At 34.4% G+C, this 13,246-nt stretch overlaps 1 protein-coding gene across 5 annotated transcripts in view; it reads left to right on the top strand.

Moving 5' to 3' along the window:
* LOC141341227 (plakophilin-4-like) overlaps nucleotides 1-13,246 on the top strand; it is a 104,778-nt gene that overhangs the window by 40,080 nt on the left and 51,452 nt on the right. For 4 of the 5 annotated variants that reach the window (XM_073846376.1, XM_073846377.1, XM_073846374.1 and 1 more), the window contains exon 3: nucleotides 8,477-8,589. The exons of the other annotated variant lie outside the window; for it this stretch is intronic. In XM_073846376.1, coding sequence (XP_073702477.1) covers nucleotides 8,477-8,589 — 113 coding nt within the window. The remainder of the gene's footprint in view (nucleotides 1-8,476; nucleotides 8,590-13,246) is intronic. 5 annotated transcript variants of the gene reach the window in all.

Genomic DNA, 13,246 nt, shown 5'->3' with positions numbered 1-13,246 from the left:
AAGAATTTAAAATTGTCAGAGAAAGACGCAAAAAGTCATTACAAGCACCAACAGCAAGAGACTGTTTAGTGTCGCATCGCATGATGCTTCCATGAGAAGAGAGGGGGTGGTTGTTGCTGGTATGATGACTGAAATTGCGAAATGGCTTTAAAGGTGTTATGGAAGAGTAACGTTCACGTAACGCTGGGTTCTTCGGGAAGCTGAGCAAGGTTATTTTTGCCTTACAACCAAAACCACACTCCTTTGAGACATCCTTCTCAGTGAGTCCCGTGCAGCAGTGCAGCCAAATAAAGCGCGTTGATGGGTGCGCTCTTGCTCTGGTCGAGGTCCGTGTGCGCGGGCGTGCTCTTCCTGGAGAAATGCCCATACAAGGAGTTTCTAAAAAACTTTCTAAAAGTTGTAAGATACACGGAAGTGTGTATTTGGCACAGAAATACTTATACGTCCAAATTGTTTTTTGAAAAATTTTTAGCATGAGAATCCAACTCTATAACAGTGTACAGATCTGGCCATTAAAAATGCGTCTATTTTCACGCGGCAGCCTGCAATTCGGCACGCGTGGGCACGCGTCCTGCCGCAGCGGCTTTTTTAGATTTTTTTACAACGTTGTTGCACTTCATATAATATCCACCAGGTGGCGCAAGGAACAACATTCTGTAGCCAAACACCATGGCCAGCTCTAGGGGGCGTTGGTCACAAATACCAGTACAATAGTTCAATGATTCCTCTTTCCTGAAATTATGGTTCAAAACAATAGCAAAAAGATAGCCTATTCATAAGCAGGTGCAGTTGTATTGTTATTTTGTTTTCTTTCTTTGTTTTCCTGACGAACATTTATTAGACTGCATCGGAAACAGAAATGTTAATTTCGGTTATTTTATTTCTCCAACCGACAACTGACGTAAACCGCTAAATTCGTTTTCAGGGATTAATTATACACAAGCAAGAAGCAGCTTAAACATCAGAACCTCACGTGCAGAGCTTATGCACAGAGAAAAACCCAACAAACCTATATATAATAATAAATAAAATAGGCCCACATAAGAAATATATGTTCTTCTTTTCTGAATGAATAATAATTTAACAAATTAATAAGTAGCAAGCCTATATGCAGAATTTTAGGCAATTTCTGTGATGCGCCCTTAAACCAGCATCTTGTTTCCATTTTTTTTTTTTTTTTACAAATAGCCTACGCGTTTTTTTTTTTTTTTTATTGTGATTGTACACAAATAACAGAAATATGTAAAATATCATAGTTTTAAGCAATGCCGTACTCTTGAACGAGTATTGTAAGCTGTATCCACTTTATTAAGGGGAAAAAAATCAAGTGATCCTGACGGCGCCGCGGGCAGTTAAATTACTCGACAACTTTCACCTTCAGAATAAAATACATTATATATTTCAGCGTTTTAAAGCAACATCAAATTAAGATATGCATGTTTAAGAGGTAGTTCGTCTTTTTCTAAGATACACAATTTTAGATACACTGACAATTAATTTGAGTAGAGACAGATAGAATTGGGAAGGATAAATATAAACTACAGTATTTATGCGATTTTGGTGCTTAGAAATTTATTCTAAGCGGGCCGCGGGCGAATAATATAGTTAATATAGCGCGGAGCGGGTGGATGCGGAATAAAACCTCGTGGAAGCGGGACTGGAAAAGCACTTTGTTATATCCTATAGACTATTTAGATACTTCATCATCAAGCAAAAATGTATTCATAAGCAGGAGCAGTTTTATTATTATTTTCTTTCATTTTTTTCCTGTTGAACTTTTATTAGACTGCATTGAAAATAGAAATGTTAATTTCTGTTTTTTTTTTCCAAACGACAACCGACGCGTTTAGTTATTATTAACGACCAGATTGTGTTAAATTACATTTAAATTGAAACGTGGCTGTCACATTAATAACAGTTAAATTCGTTTTGACGGGTTAATTGTACACAAGCAAAAAGCAGCATAAACATCAGAACATCACGCGCAGATCTTATGCACAGAGAAAACCCAAAAAAGCTGTATGTAAAATAAATAAAAATGCCCATATGCGAAAAATAAATTTCTTAATGAATAATAATTTAACAAAACGAAATAAAATAAAATTAATAAGTAGCAAGCCTATATGCAGAATTGTAGGCAATTTCTGTGACGCGCCCTTGAACCAGCATCTTGTTTACATTTTTTTTTTTTACAAATAGCATACACATCTGTTTTTTCATTGTGATTGTACATAAGTAACAGAAATATGTAAAATAGCATAGTTTTGAGCAATCCCTTACTCTTGAACGAGTATTGTAAGCTGTATCCACTTAATTAAAGGGGGGAAAAAACGTGATCCTGACGGCGCCGCAGGCAGTTAAATAACTGGACCACTTTCACCTTCAGAATAAAATACATTATATATTTCAGCGTTTTAAAGCAACATCAAATTAAGATATGCATGTTTAAGAGGTAGTTCCTCTTTTTCTTTTTCTAAGATACACAATTTTAGATACACTGACAATTAATTTGAGTAGAGAGGAATAGAAATGGAGAGGATAAATATAAACTACAGTTTTTATAGAGTTAAAAATTTATTTATTTATTTATTAGTATTATTACTATTATTATTTTTATTTGTTTTTGCGATTTTGGTGCTTAGAAATTTACTCTAAGCGGGCAGCGGGCGAATAATATAGTTATAGCGGGAGCGGGTGGATGCGGAATAAAACCTTGTGGAATCGGGACTGGAAAAGCACTTTATTGGTATATCCTGTAGACTATACTTCATCATCAAGCATGGGCGTCGGAAGCAAAATAAATGTGGGTGGGTCCTCCCCCAGAAAAATAAATACTTTAGTATATGCCATTTTCTGTAGTCTGGTGCCTTTTATTTAATTTTTTACACAATGCAAATACTCCATATTTACAAATATTACAAAAGACGGCTGTTCTGCAACATTTTCAGTGGCGTAAGTGATAATACGAGTAACATATCGTTTTTGACGCGGGAGACCCGAGTTCGCATCCGCCTTATGGTGAAATCATTTTCGAAATCGTCTCCCTTTTCACTTATATCACATCGGAAACGCATTTGTTTATTTGTTAATTAATGAAATAATTGAAAAGTTGAAATAAAGTATCAACTAGGGTTAGGTCACCTACCGTAAGTGTATCTGAGCACTATACTGTACTTTTAGGAGTGTTAATAATTAATTTTATTTTTATTATTATTATTATTATTATTATTATTATTATTATTATTATTATTATTATTGTCTTTAGATTTGTTCTTACATTTTGATGCCGTACATTATTATGACGCACTGCCCATACAGTTTTTTTTTTTTTTCTTAAAAACTAATTGAAGTGAAAGGGAAGAAACCCATGTAGATTTGGCCTAATGTCCATAAATACTATAGCCTAGTATTATATCCTAATATAGAAAATAATTTAGACAAATAAACAGAAGGCTCACTTTTGAAAACAATAAAGCTTAGCCTATATGACTGACAACGAATACAACAATTGTTAAGTATCAAAAGTGCTCCAGTGAGTTATGCAATTTTTTTCCACCTTTTTTTCTTTTTCTTTTTTTTTTTAAGTGGAAAAGTAGTTCTTCTATTTCGGAGAAGTTCATTAAGTCTGTCTCTTAACAGCTTCCAGTCACGAACTGCGGGTACTCCGACCAACGATCAGTAAAAGTATTTTTATTTTTTTATTTTTATTTTTATTTTTTAATTCATCTTTAAACAGCTCCGATTTACATCATTTTAGCCTGGAACTAGGCTTAAGTCTGTTCTGGGAAACCAAAGGGAAGTGTATTTTTTTTTTAATTTATTTTTTTTTTTTTTATCAGTTTTCTGAAAAGTAGCCGTTAATGAGGCATCAGAGTTAAGCGGCATGCAGTATAAAGAGCGAAATGTTTATGAATGGCAGAGTGGGGGTGGGGTGGGGTGTTGAATGCTGTCTGTTGCCTTGTTGTAATCAACATTTGGAGACTTGGGGGTGCTGGGGGCGGATTCCGACTGCATTCAGTTGCATTTCAAATTCAGCATTCAAATGCATGCCTAGGAGAAGGGGAAAGCTTTCCTCACACGCTCCACTTTTTTCAAAACATTAGTGTCCAACCTGACACGCGGGTCAGTGGATAAACAACCCGAACCCGACCGTTTTCAAATAACCCACCCGCAACTCGGACCGCAGAATAAAAAAAATAAATATTGTACCCGACCCGCCTCCTGACCCGTATGTTTAATACTAAAGTGATTAAGCTGTGGAGATGCAGTCTGAAATATCCCGACATCAGAAATCCATTGGTGTACAAGCTAAAAAATAAAATTAAAATAAAACAATGTGTCCTGTTGTAAAGTCGTTGCCGTATTGTTGTGTATGAAGTTCAGATGTTATTATTTTAAGAAATATATATGTTTTAGGATTCTCCTTATTTTTGTTTTAGACATCCATCAATTACGGTGAATAAAAAAAATTCCGCGCTGGTGGAAACAAGATTTTCGCTTCTACTTTTGAGACCGGTGTTCTGACGTTTTTCTAAAAAAAAAAAAAAAATAAGAATTCAAAATTCAAAATTTATTGTCATAAAAACAGAAGGTGAATATAATTCAAAAATGTTAAGTATTTGCTGATTAAAGAAAACATGAAGGATGCCGCTTAATATTTGGCTTTTACGTGAACTTTAAAGCATATCCCTCATTCCATTTGTTTTCTTTGTTTTGTAATCTTTATATTATTTTCGTGAAATGTATTTTTGCTCAACATGCATTTCTCGTGGCCACGAGTTTAATGAATAAACCAACCTGCGTGACATTAGTAACCCAGAATTATTTGAGATATTTCGTTTTGAGTTAAGAAATTGTTTGCCTATATTAATTGTTATAGAAATTAATACAATATTAAATAATTATACAGGCGATGCTGTATATGCTAATGCTGTCTGTGCGCAATGTAGACAGCTTTCACAAGTGTTTACATGTATTACATGTTGGCCTACTTCAAATTAAATAGCCCTGCAAGAAACATTTCATGCATCCCACAATCTTGTCCATTGACTGACCTTCTTTTTTTCCCATTATATTTGTATGATTCGTTTGTATTCGTTATTTTTTCCTTCATTTTGATCTCGTTACATAACATTCTGAATGTAAATGATACTGTAAAGGTGCTATGACTGGGGTTTTTACTGGAATGCAGTTTAAAGGTTAAATTTAACATATATTGTATTTTATTTAGTCTAACTAATAGACAAATAACTGAAGAGTGAATCATTCACATAGTTTCATTTGGAAATAATTTATCGTCACACAGTAAAATAGGCCTACATTCCTTCTCTTAACTAAAGAATTGAACATATAAAATATGAATTGAACATATTTTATTTTGTTTAGTCCAATTAACAGACTAGACTATATAAATATTAAACTGTTTTACTGAGAAATGAATCATTCACGTAGTTTCATTTGTAAATGAAAACATCATGTATCGTCACACACGGGGATAAATACAATCAAAAAGTCAAAACGTAATTGGCATAATTGTCAGGCGTTAAAAATAAATAGCCCTAACCAGGTATTGAAATAATAATAACAACCTATAAGAATAAATAATAAGTGATTTAGAGCTATCTACTTTTTTCTTTATTGTGAATCGCTTAAACTAAATAACTTTATATATGCTATTTGGCATATATTTAGCAAATATTGTGAACTACAATTATGCCAATAAAGTTTTGACTTTATGATTGTATTAATGCCCGTGTGTGACCATACGATTTACAAATGGAACGTGAATGATTCACTCGACAATGAAACACTACTGTATATAGGTTATAATTAGACTAAAAATGAATATATGCCATATAGTATAATCAAAGCTTTCATGGCATGTCAGCATTTATCATTTAGATTCGGAATGTTAAGAGATCGAAATTAAGGGGGACATACTGAATATAAACGAATAATACATTTATTACAGAAAAAAAGGATCAATTAATGGATAAGACTTAAGGATGCATAAAATGTTTCTTGCAGGGCTATTTAATTTGAAGTACTTATATGTAATAAATTCTTGATAAACTTTTGAATGCTGTCTACATCGCGCACAGACATTCGCAAATACAGCATTGCCTATTGTTAATATATAACTTAATATTGCATTAATTTCTATAACAATTAATAAAAACATTTCTTAACTCAAAATAAAAAATATTAATAAACCTATCTCTGATAATCCTGGGTTATGGTTACGCAGGTTTGTTTATGCATTAAACATAAGGATGTCGTTACCTCGACAAAATAATCTTGTGGCCACGACATATGACATTCCCAGGAATTAATATCTCGTGGCAATGAAAAAAAGTAATATGACGTTCCTACGAATTCATTTGTGTGGCCACGACAAACATAAGTGAACCGAAGTTGTCCCCTCCAGGTTACCGTACCTTTTAGTTTGCAGCAATGTTTTCAGCCTGCTCCAGTCCAGTGCGTTACATGACTGCCCCCTACTGATCATGTCTTTCCTATGTCATTGTATTTTCCATGTTCCTTTGGAATACACCGGCGTCACGCGAGACCACTTTACTTCCCGCGCGCATTTTAAATGGCCAGATCTGTAAATAACTACAGAACGTTATATTCTCTAATACACACACAAATTGTATTTATTCTGAAAGCACTACACAAGCTCTTTAGCCAGGTTTCAAAGTCCAAAGCACAGGGAAAATTTGCGTGATGAGAATCATTTATAAATCTGCTGCTGTCAGCAAAAAGTAGTACTGAGGTCTTCTTGCGGATTTCTGCCAAAATAAAAGTCAACATTCATAAATGTTAGTACTGTAATTTTACTGTTGTTCTGTAGAATAAAATAAAACAGTAATACAAAAATAATGATAACAATCAATACAACAGCTCTATTAATACATTTATTATAACATTCCCCTTTGCTCAGCAAGGCTGCGTTTATTTGTACATTAAAAACACATGCCTGATTCAAGAAGGGGGGTCTTAAAAATGGCCAAAGAATATTATTTTACTAACTTATTAATTTTAAGTTAAATCGTGCTTTGTTGGTAGGCTATAATGTCTAGAATGTAAAAAACGTTCAGTGTTAAATAAATATTTTTAAATTGTTTTGTAATTGATTTTTTCTTTAAAAAACAAGACAAAACTGTAAAAAGCTAATTTTGGCTATTTAAATTATGCAAAAAAAAAAAAAAAAAAAAAACGCGCTTGGTACTCGGCCCAGTGTGTAATTTTGTTCGACTAAGGCTTCGGCCAAGAATTTTCATTTCGGTGCATCCCTAATATGAAATTCCTAAACAAAATTTTGGGAGGAGTGAAAACATCTGATCTTTTAATTAACTGCTGGAGGACATAAGTAGTGCTCACTTTGCTCTGGCATCAGCTGTTCCAGTATTCCCTCCGTCTTGTCAACTCATAATGTCAACCAACATAATTTAGGTATCTTGTCATTTATACTTGCCTTCTAAGCTCTAGTAGACCCTGGGTTTATCATTTGTGCAAGTCAAATTACTGGTATTTGCTCCAATATTTAACGCCAATAAAAAACATGTCTTAAAGCAGCCAGTAATTTGCGCTGCTCTTGGTAGATTGCGCTGGTCGTTATGGTCTGGCTGTGTCTGTGTTCTTTAATATGCACATTGTCAGTAAATCACAGGCAGAATTTTGCCCTCCCATCTGCGTTTTTATGGAATTGCACTCTAATCTGGCCCTTAAATTTTACCAACCTCTAATTATCATGTATTAACATGTAATAACAGATGAGGTTCAGCATTTAGTTTACACTCCGTTTGCTGACTAGCCTGTGTAGTCAAGTAGAGATGTTGTTTATTGTAACTTTTGGCCGTATTCTTACCTTTTAAAAACGACTTGTTGTGAAAATATGATAAACTGGTCAGCTCTCTTAACCCACTGACAGACACACACACACACACACATTTGGACCGAGAGGGTGCAGTGGTTTGTAGTTCAGGTGTAGCTTTATGGCTATATGGTGTGTGTGCTCTCTGAAGGGTTACTACATTGTTATTTATCAGGTGTTTTTAATCCAAAATACTGGACATTTGCTACAGTCACAGGCCCACTGAAATGCAGGGCATAAAACGATTGCTGACAGGGTTTGAGTTAGTGGATCAGGTCTGCTAGTTTCCTACAGTGGGAGTGTAAAGCTTGATGTCTCATGTCAACAGATTGTTCTCTAGAGTGCTGCTCTCTCTGTGTGTTGAGAATTAAACTTAATACTTGTTACATTTTAGAGCAGTGCTTTACCTCCTCAGTGCTACAGGATAGAGTACTAACAGTTACACTATGGTGCATGTATGTGTTTGTTGAGGGGATTTTAAGCCTTTTTAGGTTGCTCTATGGTACATGCAGTGTGTTTACTGCTGGCTTTCATTTCGAGTCTCAATCATAATACTGTTCTTCATCAGAGACAGAGACTGAGTGTGTGTATTGTGTTTAGGAGCTGCAGTTTGAGCGTTTGACTCGGGAATTGGAGGTGGAGCGACAGATTGTGGCCAATCAGCTGGAAAGATGCCGACTGAGTTCAGAATCCCCAGGAGCTGCTAGTGGCGGGTACACACACACACACACACACACACACACACACACACACAACACGAATGCGGCATTACCCCGCTGACCACTGACCAGTGATGCATTTACTTTACTCTTTTTTTCATTTAGTATCCAGAAGAAAGTAGTGGAAGAGAGAGAGAGATTAGTAGAGAACAGCAACATAAAAGTTGTTAAAACATTTTAAATAAAATGAAATAACTTGAATATACAAAATTGAATTGAAAATACAATTACTTACCTGTTTTTAGTAAACAACATTCTGTTCTTGAATCTTCTAGAATCACACAATAAATCCTGGTTAATTGATTTAATATAAACACTCATGTTTTGCTTTAATAAAGAGAAGTTTGAAAACAAGCAACTTCTTGTCTTATTTACAACAGAAATACAGGAAATATCCTCTGTGTACAGGAATGTGGCAATCTTTTGCAGTTCTCTCTTTATTTAATTTTTTTCTCTTTTTTATGCAAAACGGTTAAATACACCTACATCTCCAAATGCTTTTATGATGCAAAATTAATGTAAACATAGTATGGTCAGAGCAAATCATACATACATACACATGTTTGAGTACTTTAGTAATTTCCATGGGTACAAATCCTAATGTTTAAGCATATAATGATATTCTAATCTAGGCAATTGTGTGCTTTTAATTTCAACAGCATTGACAGAACCCTTTTCTATTCACTCATGACCTCTTTGTATAAGGCAAGGTTCAAAAAGAAATTGCTAATTCAGTCAGTCAGAAAGAACTTGACTAGTCTGCAGTAAGCCAAGTCCTTGAGCCAAAAAACAATCACCAAACACCAATGACTTGTACATATGGGTACAGTCATTTTAGACACTTCCAAAATGGTTGCAACAGAAATACAACTTTTAAAAACATGAATTATTTCCATCTTTGTTGCCACAGTTTTGGAAGTGTCCCAATACTTGTCCATATAGTGTTTTGATTTATTATTCATTATTAATTTTTTTTAAGTAGTTCTTATATAAGTAAGGTAATCTCAAATTTATTTTTACCTAAAGTCAATTAACATTAATTAATAAGAAAAAAGTCAAGAATCATTTTATAATTGGATCAGGATTTTCAGAATCTGATTGGATTTTGGATGCGAGGCAATATTGTGTTGGATAGCATGGGGCCTTTGAGTCAAAAGTTTGAAGAAGAAAAAAAAAAACATCACATTTCCCAAAAATATCCAGATTCTACTTCTGCTAATAAGCCTGGAATACTCTCAGCTCTGTTTAACAGATTGTACTGCGTTTAAAGACTTTCTGCATACTTTTCCGATTAGCACAGCACCACAAGGAGTACTCTGGCAGAGAAAGACATGACCAATAGGGGACAGTCATGTTTCATTCTTGGTCGCGTACTAAAGCTGATGATCTAGGGTGACCAGACGTCCCGAAAAATTCAGGACAGTCCCGAAATCTAAGCTGCTGTCCCGAATCCCGAATCCCGCTCTAATTGTCCCGAAAATTATACTGAAGCAAAATCTTAAATAGTTATTGTCTGATAAAACATAAAAAACTGTCCGTGGAGCGAGGTTGAGTCATCCTGCAGCCTGGCAACCAGCCCCCGCCGGCTGCTCATTGGCTGCAGCATCTTGGTTTTTTTTTTTTTTTTTTTAGATATACCGTAGGCGCGCATTAAGATATGCACTGATAAATTGAAAGTGCAGGCAGAAGTCGCGTGAAGAAGTCAGACCGGTCGAGGGCGAGGCACCGTGTTCAAAATAATACTTCTGTAGCCTACGTATTAGGCTATATCAATTTATATGCATATGTACTTGTTAATAAAAATATGATTGGTTCATTAACTTCAGTTTGAAGTATAAAAATAGCCTAACGTTACTTCTATATTATATAAAATTATATGTATATGTAGGTTACTTATATTAATAAAAACATGATTGGTTCAGTCCCTATCGTTTGAAATTCATTATCTTTATTATTCATTATTCATTACCCCCCACCCCCCACCCCCGTCCCGAATTTCTACCAATCTCATCTGGTCACCCTATGATGATCTGATTAGTCAGTGGATCTGTAAACCTCTCTCAGAAGAGCAGCAGAGCACATTAAACATGGGCAAGCCATTTTCAGGTTTGTGTGTGTAATGAAATGCAAATAAAATAATTATTCAGTTTAAAATTATTCAATATTAATTATTAATAGTATTATTACATATTTTGATGCACATTTGATCACTGATTACTGCTAGGGTGACCACTAGTTTTGCGTTGTACTGCACAGTATTTTCACCCCTTGTCCTGCACGTCGCATATTGAGAAAATGTCCTGCATTTTCATCAGTCTGTTGGTTTTTAATTGTTTTTATATTTTTATATATATATATATATATATATATATATATATATATATAAAATAAAAAAAAACGTACGCAAAAAAAACGTATGCGTTCTTTTGCCTTTTTAAGAAAGCTTTTAGGACCTCATCAAGTGATCTAGCACCACTACTAAATATTAAAATTAAATACCCAACAATCGGGAGAGTGGAGTGGAAAGTAAGGATTTTGAATCTGCCTTTTCTTTTTTGGACCAAATTTTTTTCCACCAAATCATGTATGATTTTCTCAGTCTAATATTAGGAAAAAGTCTGACATTTATCTTTAGATATTCCAAAACAATCTAAACTATAGGTGTCCAATCCTGCTCCTGGAGGGCCACTAATAGATCAGTATTAAAGGGGTCATGAACTGCATTAGTTTTTTTGTTTTTGACTGTTCTCTGAGTTCCACTTATAATGTTATCAAGATTTTTACATTAAACGCCCACTGCTATGATTGGCTAATGTGTATTAAAGGATTAGTTCACTTTCAAAACAGAAATTTACAGATAATGTACTCACCCCTTGTCATCCAAGATATTCATGTCTTTCTTTCTTCAGTCATAAAAAAATATATATATGTTTTTTGAGGAAAACATTTCTCTCCGTATAATGGATATGTATGGTGCCCCCAAGTTTGAACTTCCAAAATGCAGTTTAAATGCACCTTCAAAGGGCTCTAAACAAAATAACCAATCGTTTCGCTAGATAAGACCCTTCTCCCTCGGCTGGGATCATTTAGAGCCCTTTAAAGCTGCATTTAAACTGCATTTTGGAAGTTCGAGGTCACCATACATATCCATTATATGGAGAGAAATCCTGAAATGTTTCCTTTAAAAAACATAATTTCTTTACGACTGAAGACAGAAACAGATTAACATCTTGGATGACAAGAGGGTGAGTATATTATCTGTATATTTGAGTTCTGAAAGTGAACTAATCCTTTAACAGCGTACATTCCTCAGATGGACGCTGCTGTGATTTAGGTCAAAAACGCTAAGGAAAACAGTTACTCACTTTTTGAAAATCCTGTGTCGCATTGTGCTTTGTTTGTAAACAAATCTGCTATAAATTGAAGTGAAAATAGGACCAAGTTCTTACTGATGCTGTCTAGATCATTCAAAATAAAGTTCATTCACTCTTTCCTAACGTTGGGATCAGAAGGATGCCAATGCAAACACTTTTTCCATGTCTTGGTACTGCACAGAACCATCTTTATCATTTGGTTTCGCCTCTCTCGTAAACACTATGCGTGAATCAGTGGGCGAGACTAAACGGGCAGTGGCGCTGTTGTAGGGCTGGGCGATTAATCGGAAAGTAATCGAAATCGACATTCAGAACCTATAATCGATCAAATTTTTCCAGGTCAATTATTTCAATTACTTTCCCTTTAAAAACACTACTGCGTGTGGAGTCACGTGACCCCGCTCCGTTACGTTACGTTATTCTGCCAACATGTCGATGGAGATCTTAAACAGTATTTATACAGTAAAAAGTATTTACAAGATATACAAGAGTAATTTTATTTAGAAGAGATACTGCTTATTTTCTACTTTTAATATTTATTATTATTTTATAAATAATTTATTTTGTTTACAAAAGTGCAAGTTATTTATTTTCACTAATTTAAGAAAAATGTGACTCTTTGTTTTAAGCAATGTGTGCTTTAATTTCAGTTGTTCAACACTGATGTTCAATAAATAATTATAGATAGTAGATAGTGTGTGCACCCTTCATTCAAAAATCTCTCACTTGTAATATGTGCGCATATTTACTGTACAAAATTTGTCAGTGAACTATGAGGGCAAAAAATAAATATTATTTAAATATAATTTTATTCATTAATCGTAATCGGGTTAAAATGTTCAATTAATCGAGATTTTGATTTTAGGCCAAATCGCTCAGCCCTACGCTGTTGTTTTGGCAAACTGTTTTTAGACTAACTAAAACATTTTGAGATCTGAAATTTACAGGATGTTTTTATAGTATGACCTCTTATATCAAGGGAAGATCAAGGGAATTTTGGTTTCTCAGTTCATGACTCAAATGAAACAAATGTTTCCTGTAAACACGAAAATTAGCATTACACATAAGCATCTTAAGACTAAGTCAACGTTCATTATTCCAAGGTCTGCATAAGGATTAAATGATGTTCGTGTTTAACAAATTGTGTATGTGATATGCAAGGAGCAAATATTTCGGTATATAAGCAAAGCCGGCTTGAGAATATGCATTGTGTCAACAGCAACTGCAGTTGTGAGGATACAGCAAAGCATTTCTTGCATGTTGTAAAACAAGTGAAA

Source organism: Garra rufa, chromosome 8 (assembly GCF_049309525.1).
Source record: "Garra rufa chromosome 8, GarRuf1.0, whole genome shotgun sequence".
Taxonomy (NCBI): Eukaryota; Metazoa; Chordata; class Actinopteri; order Cypriniformes; family Cyprinidae; genus Garra; species Garra rufa.
Note: the sequence above shows the minus strand (reverse complement) of the source record. Positions and strands in the feature narration are given on the sequence as shown.